The 12610-nt window shown below is 44.8% G+C and overlaps 1 protein-coding gene across 3 annotated transcripts in view; it reads right to left on the bottom strand.

The window, feature by feature from the left end:
• Positions 1–1827: 1827 nt before the first annotated feature.
• The window catches only part of LOC147461082 (putative prolyl 4-hydroxylase 3), a 60201-nt gene continuing 49418 nt past the window's right edge, over positions 1828–12610 (bottom strand). For all 3 annotated transcript variants that reach the window (XM_086508709.1, XM_086508708.1, XM_086508710.1), the window contains 5 exons: positions 2951–3048; positions 2772–2869; positions 2537–2666; positions 2243–2430; positions 1828–2150 (listed from right to left, as the gene is read on the bottom strand). In XM_086508709.1, the coding sequence (XP_086364835.1) occupies positions 2077–2150; positions 2243–2430; positions 2537–2666; positions 2772–2869; positions 2951–3048 (588 nt within the window). In that variant the 3' untranslated portion in view covers positions 1828–2076. The remainder of the gene's footprint in view (positions 2151–2242; positions 2431–2536; positions 2667–2771; positions 2870–2950; positions 3049–12610) is intronic.

The following is a 12610-nucleotide window of genomic DNA, read 5'->3' as shown; positions in this document are numbered from 1 at the left end:
CAAAAATTGAAATGAAGACGATCGCGGGTAACAAAATGTCCTTCAGTAGTGGCTCCTAGACCCTAAGTTCAATGAGCTGGATTCGATCGCAATTTGCGTGAGCTGCATGATCACTGAAAATATCGACTTGACGATCAGTGCAGCAAACGGTACAACATGCATTGTCGATGCTATAACATTGCACAAAAGGTGAAGTTACATGTATCATTTTTCTCATTTATTGTACTAGGAATAACTACAAAAGAAGAAAGGAAAAACACAAACAACTATAACAGAAGAAAGGCAAAACACACTCGAAATCCACCTTGAAAAATGCGAGCCGACGTGTTACGCTACCAACCATTCAATGAAAAATTTCTTTTTGAAATACTTTCCGTTTGCAAGAATTTACATGTAGCATGTATACTAGAAAAAATATTCATCTGTAGACATAGTAGTATAGCCTCGCTTGGATATAATCTCAATTGTAACCACCCCTATAATCTCTAATAATTGATACACTTAACTTTATCTCCTCCCATAAACATTATAGCATTTTTCAAGTGTATATCCCTTTCACGCAATGCCACCCTTCCCAAATTAGTCTTGCTCTTGTTCCCTTCAGTGCTAGCTGCTGAAAGTCAATTTGCATATGTCCTGTTATATTCTATAGATGTTATATAGCAAGGCCCACCAAGCAAGACTAGTTCTTGTATACTTAGTACATGTGCAAGTAAAACTTTGCGGTCTATCAGTATGAACTTGGCATGACAAGGACCCTTCTATTAGTTGCTTTGCGTCCTTGGTTGCTTCGCTTATACTAGTGGTGGAACAACAATGCAAAACTTGGATAATCAAACTATCGAATACATTTTTGTTGATTCTAGATTAGAAAGTATGGTAGTCATCAAAAAAGAAATATGTTTGGCAAGAACTAGTATTTGTGAAAGATGTGGGGCTCATGTTATTAGGTACCCAAGAAACAAATATAATCTCACAAAAAGTTTATAATATACTATTAATAGTATTTGTTTGTTGGCAAAGAATTCATATTTCCATCCGATGAGGCACGTGCAACCTATGTAGCTTTTAAATGAGACCCATTACTATATTTGATGTAGATGAAGCATTACATGGAGAAAAAATGAGGGTTCTAGGTTGATGTCACAATGGTACATTGTGAGTAGCAACATGGTTGCACCTTCACCCAATCGGTACTTATTATCATTCTCAACACGATACCATTGCATCAACATTGTTTCTCATGTGATTGTGTCAGATCTATGTGATGAACAAAAACTTGTGTAATTTGAGAAGGTACATAGGTCAAGCAATTCAAGAGTTGCCTCCTCCCAAAAGGCCATTGGTACTCACTAATATGCAAGGATTGTTGCAAAGATTCTCATTCAAATTTTATTTATTTTTTATGGAAATTTGGTTCCACTTGCCACATTAAAACTTTGTTTCTGTGCGGTGATTGCATGAAAAACTACATGCATTGTACCTTATGGATATTTTTGAGAAAGGGCATAACATCAAAGTATACAAGTTAAAGCAAGTGTTGCATGGATTGAAATAAGCATCCCACGCTTGGACTTGATGCATATGGCCATGGGACTAGAAGCAACTAATGTCCCAAACTTTAAAGACACCATTTGGACAAACAGCCAGAATGAGAAGCCCTGACCACAGATCAAATAGAATTACAACACATTATGGAGTAAGCTTGGTGACAAATGGCAACATAGCTTCAATAGAACCTTGAGAGATGTAAGAGTGTACATGAGGACATGGACACACACACACACACCCACACACACACAAAACAGGGTCATTTGCTATAGCATGTGAAAAGTTCAAGATATCTTTTTTCATGTATATGTGAAGTTCAATTGTATACAGATTGGAGCAAGGGTCTCCAAACCCCAAAGACTCTTGGCCCTTTAGCATCTACAGATCCATGGACCTGCTGCTGCTGAACCCTCCAAAAAACTCCCTTCCAAAAATTGTTCCAAGCAAAGCTGAGAGTAATGCATAAACGCACTAAAGAACAATTTGATACAAAGAAAGGAGAAGGCCTCCTTTTGTGTTCTAGGATCAAAGTTCAATCTCATTGACATGAAACCATTTTGTGGCTGACCACTTATTGCCACTTATCACAGCACACCCACCTGTCAAAAAAAGTTGAAGCACCGAATTATACGTCCAAAAATATGTGTAAGAAGAATGCAGCCAGTTGTCAGTGTAGATGTAATGTACTCACCATGAAGGCTTTTTGAATCTAGTGTTGCATCAGGCTTCATGCTCCAAAATAGTAACGCATCACCGAGCCTTGGTTTCACTGCCAAGCCCGTCTTACCACATTCTGACAGCCCATTTTGGTTTAGACTCAGACTATTATTCATGTTTGCCTTTGGAAAAACTGTTTCTCCACCGGCTTCCACGTCAGATCTGCAAACATGAGTCGACGCACAAAGTTGAGTGTGATTGTCACTTGCTGCATGAGTGTCCATGTAATGCAAAAGTCTTTCTCCTCGATAAACAAAACAATGCTTACAGATACATCAAGACGGTTGCAATACGCTGCCCGCCATTTCGGGCGTTGAATTGATCAAGAAAGTAGTCGTAGTGTGGTTCATATTTTTGACCAACTTCATAGTGAAGGATTTGTAGACCCTCTCCATGCTCTGATTGGGATAAAGACCGACAGACGGTGAATAAATTTTATACACATCTCTGAGTATATGTATGCTTCTGGTACTCAAAGTTGAAGGGGAACTGAGAAGTCATACCCTCAGGAATAAATGTGAAGTCAGAGATCCTTTTCTCAATTGCTCTAATAATTTTATCTTGGCCCCTTCTCAAGAAAGTACCTGAACTGGTGCGAACTCTACCATCCCATAGTGCAAAAAATGTCATTTCTACATGAAGAAGGATAAACAGTATGATCTAAACAGAAATGTGAACTAACCGGCTGTCCTTGCTTTTCCCAGTTTTACTATCAATTACTGCCGATTTCACCATATGTGGCTTCCCGAGGCTTATCAAATACTCGCACTCCTCCTTTGACTGCACACATCTCTCTCTCTCTCTCTCTCTCCTCTCTCTCTCTCTCTCTCTCTCTCTCTCAAGCTTTTGATACAGTACCAAGGGCCAGATTGATGCGCAGGATGCAAGAGTTAGGGGTCCCCAGAGAGATTATTTGGGGGATCATGGCCTTATACGGGTCAGTAACTGGTTATGTACGTACTCCACAAAGGGGATTCCGACATTGTTCATTCCACCGTTGGAGTAAAGCAGGGATGCCCACTGTCCCCTACTTTATTTGGTATGTACATAGATGAGGTATCAGATTACATTGATAGAGAGGGTGACAGAGGGGCTCAACTTGCAGGGTCATGGATCCCTTTGTCGTTGTATGCAGATGATATTGTATTGATAGCAAAATCACCAGATGGAATGCAGAGGCAGCTAGATGCATTACATAAATTCGCGGAGGACAGTGGACTGTCGGTAAACTTGGGTAAAACCAAAGTTATGGTGTTTAACACCACACCGCAGTGGGTTAGGAGATCGGCACCTCCATTTGCATATAGCTAGGATACAATAAAGTACACAGATGCATACACATATCTTGGGGTGGTATTTGCAGGACCGAAGTTTACTCTTAAGAAAGCAGCGGATGCTAGATTATCCAGAGCCTCTGCGGCCTTGGGAGGGTTGGAGAGGATGTGTTCACAAGTGCAGTTTCAGGAACCACGAACAAAACTTTGGCTCTTTGATACTGTGGTGGCTTCGGCTATGCTTTATGGGGTCAAGATTTGGGGACCATCTGTGGATCAGGATAATTGGAAGTCAATGGAGAGACCTTTGGTATCTATGATTTCCCGAATGATTAGAGCCAAGGCCTCCGTACTACACGCGATTACCCGAGCGGAACTAGCGGCCCCTCCGATAGAAATTGAAGCTCTTACCAGATCAGTGTCCTTTATACATGGTTTGTGGGATACAAATAATTGCCGATATACTAGACTGGCCCTCGAATCCTCTCGACCAATTAGCAATGAAAGGGGATACATCATGCTGGTATGCGCAACTGTCCTCGTGGTTTCAGAGACATGGGTTCAGTATGGAAAGATTACCCCCCTTCCAATACTCTCTTGAGGCTCCATCACTGGCAATTACACGAACGGAGATTAAATTGGACACGAAGATGGCCGACTACAAAGAAAACTTCCTACAACTATCTGAAGATGGATTTGTGATTCGCCCGAGTTACATGGATACCCACCTGTCTCATGGTTTGAGATGTGCTACTGGTCAGATTCGTACATCCTCACACCAATTGGAAATTGAATTTGGCAGATTTAGGGGAATCCCACCTAAGAGCAGAATTTGCAAGTTATGCGGAATGGAGCCGGAGACAGAATTACACTATATATGCCACTGCACAGTATACTATGAGATACGGGGGCGTTTTCATTGCCTCTTTAAAGAAGGCTTTGGACCTCTAGATAGAATCATGCAATACCAAGATCAAAGATGCTTAGGCTTGTACCTACTGGAACTACATCGGCACAGGGATAATCTAATGAGAAGACAAAGAGCACTACAGCCTCAGAGGCAGATTACAGATTTCTTCGGATCGAGAGAAGCAGGAGTGGAAGGAGAAGCAAGAGGCCAACAGCCAGCACAAAGGAGTACCCACATTCATACCAAAGGCACCCTAATTGACAGAGCGACTGAGCTTAGGAAATCGAGACGACCACGACCAAGATGCAGAAGCACACTTCACCGGAGGAGACTACAACAAAGGATTAGAAGCATTCTAGCCAGACACCGAGAATGCTCCTAAGAAGTTTATTTAATACTTTGTATTTAGTTTTTCACATTTATTTTCACACTTTCACACTTTTCACACTTAGTACTTTAGTACTAAGGTACCCAGACATTGTAACAGATTCACCACTTTTGTATCAGTTTGGTCTCATAGGTCATTCTGGCCTTTTGAAGATGTTAATATAACATTTCATTTCTCTCTCTCTCTCTCTCTCTCTCTCTCTCTCTCTCTCTCTCTCTCTCTCTCTCTCTCTCTCTCTCTCTCTCTGTGTGTGTGTGTGTGTGTGTGTGCGCGCGCGCGCGCGCGCACAGAAAGAGGCTAATTTCTATCACTGGAATAACCCTGAGAACGCCTAGATGGTGCCAATTATGAGGGCAAGTACATCACTGATTACAAAGTTGCCCCAAGACGATAGTCCGATACAACTAGCCACATGGAAAAACTGTAGGAAAACTGAACATCAAGGTAAAAAACCTCTCCTAAAGAGAGTAAAAAGTGCCCTAGCGGAGAAAGGATGGCAGTGACCTCTGAAAGATAGGCAGTTACACCAAAAGCTTCCTCTAATACTGCATATCAAAAACCTAGACTACCGAAAGCCACCAGTGGTGAAAAGGACAAGGAACATCTGCAAGAGTTCGAATGGCGGGCCTTGCCCGTCAACTGGTAAAATCTAACAGCAAAAGGTAATGGATAAACAAAAGGGGAAAACAATCGATAACAAAGATGAGGGAACTGACATCAGTAGAGCGAGTAGAGAGCAGAGCACGAAGTCAACAGCAGCAACCCAAACATCCCAATGCTAAGAACACAGAAAAGCAAAAAAAGAAACCAAGGAAATCAAACGAGAAACATGCTCTAAAAAAGACTTCACCCACACACACATAATACACACCCACCCACAAGTTTACAGAGCACAAGAAAAACAAAGCTTACAAAAATTAAACTCAACATACACACCGGACACACAAACCCACACACTCACATAAACCAGAGCAAGGAAAGCAAGCTGAAAACAAAGCAAAACGAGAAGGTAGAAAGAAAGGCAAACCCGCCCATCAACTTGGACTGGAGATACCCAGATTGAGCAGCTTTTGCACCTCCTTGAAGAGCAACGATCGCGACTCGATGCACAGCCCTTTGCTTGCAGGGTTCGCTTCAGGCCCATGGCTGAGGCAGGACTGGGGAATCCCTCCAAGTGGTGTCCTCTACACTGCACAGAAGAGTCTTTGATGCAACCTAACACCCAAGCTGGCCAAAAATTGGAATAGATTGAAGAGCAAGCCGCAGATGAGGATGAAGACTACCATCTCCACCATCTTCGCGTTGCAATTCTGAAATGGTGGCAAGGTGGGTGTCACAGCTACAAAATGCTGGGGATAGCTCGAACACCAACCCTAGGTGGCAAAGGTAGGCAACAGTCAGTTGAAGGAATGAAAGAAACAATTGTGTGTGTGTGTGTGTGCGCACGTGCTAATAAAAAGAGGAAAATGATATAACCTTTCTATCACCCAAGTGTGGTAGATTGATTATGCCATTTACCTCTTGAATAACAGGTCTTGAGTTTAACTCTCCTCGTCGGATAGATCTTTAAGGTCTCTTGGGATAGTTTCCTACGAAATTAAAATAATTCTCCTCCTCCTCCCTCCTCCTCCTCTCTCCTCTCTCTCTCTCTCTCTCTCTCTCTCTCTCTCTCTCTTCTCCTCTCTCTCTCTCCGGGCGCAGGAGAATCTTTAAGGTCTCTTGGGATAAGTTTCCTACGAAATTAAAATAATTCTCCTCCTCCTTCCTCCTCCTCCTCCTCCTCCTCTCTCTCTCTCTCTCTCTCTCTCTTCTCTCTCTCTCTCTCTCTCTCTCTCTCTCTCTCTCTCGGGCGCAGGAGAATGTTCACAGGTTCAGTTTCAGGAGCCTCGGACGAAGCTTTGGCTCTTTGACACTTTGGTGGCTTTTGCATTGCTTTATGGAGCTGAGATTTGGGGACCTTCATTGGATCATCACGGGGAGGGACAGGCCGCAGTGATGGATGGGGGGACATGGAGAAGCCTCTGGTCTCTATGATCTCGCGGCTCATTAGAGCCAAGGCCTAGTACCACGTGCTATTGTTCGAGCAGAGCTAGCTGCCCCCCCACTAGTGGTTGAGGGCTCTCACCAAATCTGTCTCCGCGCTCACCAAATCTGTCTCCTTCATACACCGCATGTGGGAACTTCCCAAAGACAGATATGCCCGCCTTGCACTTGAGTTCTCTCGACAGTTAGCCATGCAGGGAGATACAGCATGCTGGTATGGGGAGATGACATCATGGTTTCAGGCGCATGGGTTCAGCATATACAGATTGCCTCCCTTCCAGTACTCACTGGATGCACCCTCTCTGACTCTTACACAGCCCGAGATCACCAGGCTCATTCGCCAGGACGTGACTCAGCTAGACACCAAGAGGACATGGATACAGCCAGCACAGGAGCTGGGCACGAAGATGGCTTTCTACAGAGAGCATCTCCTCCAGCTTACGGTTGATGGTTTTGTGGCGAGACCCAGATACATGGACACCCACTTGTCTCATGGGATACGATGTGCTATCGGCCAGATACGCACATCTTCACACCAGCTGCGGATCGAGACTGGGAGATACAGCGGAATACCAGTAGAGGCCAGGACATGCCCCCTGTGTGACATCGAGCCTGAGACAGAGTTGCACTACACATGCCACTGCCCCGTCTACTACGAGATACGAGGCCACTTCCATTGCTTGTTCAGAGAGGGCTTTGGACCATTCTTCAGAGTCATGCAGTACGAGGATCAGAGATGCTTGGGTTTGTTTTTGCTCGAGCTACGCAGACACAGAGAGAGCCTGATGAGAGGACAAGCTAGCCAGTCTCAGAGACAGATCACAGATTTCTTTAGAGCTGCCACTAGACGCTCGGAGGAGTTACTACCACAACATAGCTCGTCGTCTCACACTAGAGGCACACTGATCGACCGAGCGACTAAGCTGGGGAGATCCAGACGCCCACGACTACGGAGGACTACACAGCATCGGCGGAGGCTGCATCAGAGGATTCGGATTACTTTGGCTCGACATGCACGACGCCCGGTCAGACTATTGACCATGGAGGAGATTGATGAGATCCGCCAGCGACCGATGCTGGATCTCTTGTGATCTAGCTATCCCAACTAGCTGCTTAGTTCACACCTAGTAGTTTAGGATTCCATAGTATTTTATTGTGACATTTGTCATTTCATTTTTGTCATCTTGTTACTCTGACTCTGACTTTGTATCAGATCCACCACATTGTAACTTTCTGGTCTCATAGGTCACTTTGGCCTTTTGAAGACGTTAATATAACATTTCATTTCATTTCATTTCTCTCTCTCACGATGTGCTCTGATGAAGTGGGTGTAGAACTGCTGCGCGTGGGGATGGAATGCTGCGCGTGATGGGATGTTGCTGCTGCGTGAGGGTTCTTGCTGCTGCTGCTGCGCCTCGCCTGCTGACCTACTGGCGCGTGAAGCAACCCCCCCTGCGTCGCCACAGTCTGCCCCCGCCGCCCTCTGGCCTGCGCCGCTGCGCACTGCCTGTGTGGCCGCTGCGCGCTGACAGCCTCGTGCAGGGCACAGGAACGCACAGAGCACTGGGCTCTGGGACAGAGTGCAGAAGCTTCTCTCCACTCTCTCACAACAGTCCCGCGCAGTCCTACGCGTAGCACTTCGAGATGATCTACACGTAGCAAGTCCAGCAGTCCTTCTACGCTAGGAAGCCTACGTTCAAGTTTAATTTTATTTTAAGCCTTAAGGTAAACTTTAAGTTTAAAGAGAATTTAAGCCTTAAGACCATTCTCTTTACGTTCAAGTTTAAAGAGATTTTAAGCCTTTAAGCCTTAAGGTAAACTGGTTAAGTTTGCCATATTCTCAGCCCCTCACCCTAGTACCCTAGCACCCTACCCCACATTTGTGGCCCGGGTTCGATGGATCCGCCTACCGAAGGGGAAGGGCCGAGTGTAGATAGCTACACCACCCAAAAAAAAACGACGGCCACTTTCAAACGGAGAAACAGAGATACTGTACTATCACCAGGATCATTGCGAGTTGGGAAAACCTCCAGGATACATGATGAGCTACTGATGGAAAAGAGCTAAACTATATGAGGGATGACATCAGGAAGGGAATGCACGCGAACGCTGAGAGCTACAGGAACTCCATGTATGGAGACATGATGAGAGAACTAAGGAGAGAGATCCGGGGGGTACAGAATGAGGAAATTCAGATCGTGAAAACGGAATTACGAAACCTAATCAAGGCCGAAGTAAATGTAACAGAATGCGTTATGCAAAAGAAACTCGATGAGGCAGTAGCAAGTTTTGAAGCATGGAGAACAAATAGGAAAAGCACATGGGGGAAAAAGATGCAATAATCGAGGAGCTAAAAGGAGAACTTGCGGCTTGCAAATCTGCAACGAAGGAGAAGGGAGACGACCAACCTTCAGTGCTGAAGGAGCTCGAGGACATGAAGGATCAGATGAAAGCTCTACGGGAAGGAGATGAACAAAAATCGAAAACGGCATCTTCATGGGCGGAACGTCTTGTTAAGACACAAGAAAAGGTTGATGAAGCAGAGAAATGGATTGAGGATGCGAAGAAAGGGAAGGCCCAGATGCCTGAGACCACACCTACCTCCACCATTATTAATATGACCATTGAGGAAGAGCAGAAAAGGAAGAATCAGGCTCTGCATGTGCGGGTCACAGGAGTCAAAGACAAAGAGAATGTAGATGAAGAAGTGAGGGAACTGCTACAACGCATGGGCATCACAGAGCCTACTCACACAAGTGCATGGAGAGTGGGCAAGAAAGGAATCGACGAGAAGGGAAACGTAAAGGATAGGGCACTTATTCTCCGCTTCCCGAATACAGAAATAAGGAAAGAATTTCTAAAGAGAGGCCAACTCTTAAGAAAACCGGTATTTTCCTGGGAGATGACCGTACATTGGCACAAGTGGCACACATGCAAGAGTTGATGCCAGAGATCAGGGCAGCAAGAGAAAAGGGGAAAATCGCCTTTTATAGAGGAGGGAAAGTAGTGGTTCTGGAAAAGCGCTCATCATGACAGTGCGAGACCTATGGGGAGACGCTCCGGATAGCGGCGTGGAATTGTAATGGATCATATAGGCTAGATGTAGGTGCCTTTGAAGACAGCTATAGGGACAGAGACATAGTTTTCTACTCAGAGACACACCAGATACAGGGACAGCTTATGCCACATGTGAAGGGGTATTTATGGGAAACAGTTGGTCGACCAGACAAGAGATCTCTACGAGGTAGCCGGGGTTCAGGAGGAGTAGCAGTCTTATTTAAAGAGGAGCTGAAACCACTACTACAGGTTATCAGGAAAGATGAACAAGCAAGGTATATGTGGGTGAGAATGAGAGCCGAAACAGGTAGATTTCTATATATCGCTATATGCTACTTCCCTCCAAGCACATCATTCTACTCCTCACAGTCCCCTTTCTCCATATTGAATAATGACATATGGGAGTTCTCTAGAGATGGAGACATCGTTCTCTTAGGAGACTTTAATGCCAGAACGGCCAACTCTCAAGCAATATTCTATGATACTTCCGAGGAAATGCTCAGAGAAGTGGATTTATCACAGGAGGGGCTTACTAGAAACTCACAGGATAAAGAACACACTGAATATGGGAGACATCTCATGGAGATGGCAACTACACATGGTTTGGCCATACTTAATGGTCTAGAGAATTTCCCTTTATCTGGGGGATTCACATGCTTCCCGCACAGGCATGGGGCCAGTACAATGGATTATGTCATGACTTCACCAAGCTTATTTCTAGTATCGAGGACTTTAAGGTGGGACCCAGACCGGTTGGGATTGCAGTGGATCATGCTCTCTTGACCTTATCAATCTCCTTCCAATACAATGCCTCTCAAGTACAAAGGAAGAAGACACACACAAGATATACTTTCACGCCAGAGACCGACTCAGTCTATGTGGAAAAGATCTATAATAGGATGTGGGCAGCTGAGCCAGTATATACTGTAGAGGAGATTACTTCTCAGCTAACAGAGATACTACATGGAGCAGCACAAGAGGCATACCCACATACTCAGCCTGATCAAAAGAGAGGATCTGGGAACATGCCTCAAAACAGTTGGTACGACGAGGAATGCAGAGAGACGAGAACCCAGGTCCAGAAAGAGCTTACACTTGGGATCATCACATATAAGCAATCTCGGATTGCTCTTCGGCGTATAGTACGTCGCAAGAAAAGGGCATTTTTAGCCAAACTGGAGAAGGATTTATATCAACTCTTCTTGAGTCAGGACTCACATGAGGCCTCGCGTTTATTTCACGAGCACTCATCGCCTCCGACAATTACTTCTCCTGAGATTTGGGGTCAATATGTAACATCATTATATACGGTATCTGGACAGCCTCCATTACTAGATCCGCTAGAGCCATGCCCTGCTACTAGTACTTTCTTTGCTACGGAAATGGTGGAAAAAGCCATTGATAAGATGAAGACAAGAAGAGCATATGATCATGAGGGTTTAGTAGCAGAAGTTAGAACATCTGATCCATGCAAGGGATCTACTTTCAGAAGTCCTTGCTCGTCTGTTTAATCGGGTCATGTGTGAAGGATTACCTGAATCTTGGAAATTATCTACTATCGTACCTATTTTCAAGTCAGGGGATCCTATGATACCCGGGAACTACCGTACCATTATGGTGGGTCACACATTGACCCGACTGTACGCATCCATTCTGGAACAAAAATTGAGTAGATGGGCAGAGAATGAGGGCATAAGGGCAACAGGACAAGCTGGATTCAGGAGGGGTTATTCCACTTTGGATCATATTCTTGCGCTCAGAGCCATTATTGAGGAAGGAAGAGCAAGCAGGAGGAGGATGTATTGTTGCTTTGTGGATTTGAAAGCTTTTGATACAGTACCAAGGGCCAGATTGATGCGCAAAATGCAAGAGTTAGGGGTCCCCAAAGAGGTTATCTGGGGGATCATGGCCTTATACGGTTCAGTAACTGGTTATGTACGTACCCCAGAAGGGGATTCCGACATTGTTCATTCCACTGTTGGAGTAAAGCAGGGATGCCCACTGTCCCCTACTTTATTTGGTATGTATATAGATGAGGTATCAGATTACATTGATAGAGAGGGTGACAGAGGTGCTCAACTTGCAGGGTCATGGATCCCTTTGTTGTTGTATGCAGATGATATTGTATTGATAGCAGAATCACCAGATGGAATGCAGAGGCAGTTAGATGCATTACATAAATTCGCGGAAGACAGCGGACTGTCGGTAAACTTGGGTAAAACCAAAGTTATGGTGTTTAACACCACACCGCAGTGGGTTAGGAGATCGGCACCTACATTTGCATATGGCCGGGATACAGTAGAGTACACAGATGCATACACATACCTTGGTGTGGTATTTACAGGACCAAAGTTTACTCTTAAGAAAGCAGCGGATGGTAGATTGTCCAGAGCCTCTGCGGCCTTGGGAGGGTTGGAGAGGATGTGTTCACAAGTGCAGTTTCAGGAACCACGAACAAAACTTTGGCTCTTTGATACTGTGGTGGCTTCGGCTATGCTTTATGGGGTCCAGATTTGGGGACCATCTGTGGATCAGGATAATTGGAAGTCAATGGAGAGACCTTTGGTATCTATAATTTCCCGAATGATTAGAGCCAAGGCCTCCGTACCACACGCGATTACTCAAGCGGAAATAGCTGCCCCTCCAATAGAAATTGAAGCTCTTACCAGA

Source organism: Adiantum capillus-veneris, chromosome 3 (genome assembly GCF_014529385.1).
Source record: "Adiantum capillus-veneris isolate H3 chromosome 3, ASM1452938v2, whole genome shotgun sequence".
Lineage (NCBI taxonomy): Eukaryota > Viridiplantae > Streptophyta > Polypodiopsida > Polypodiales > Pteridaceae > Adiantum > Adiantum capillus-veneris.
The sequence above is the reverse complement of the archived record's forward strand: the minus strand, read 5'-3'. Positions and strand labels throughout refer to the sequence as shown.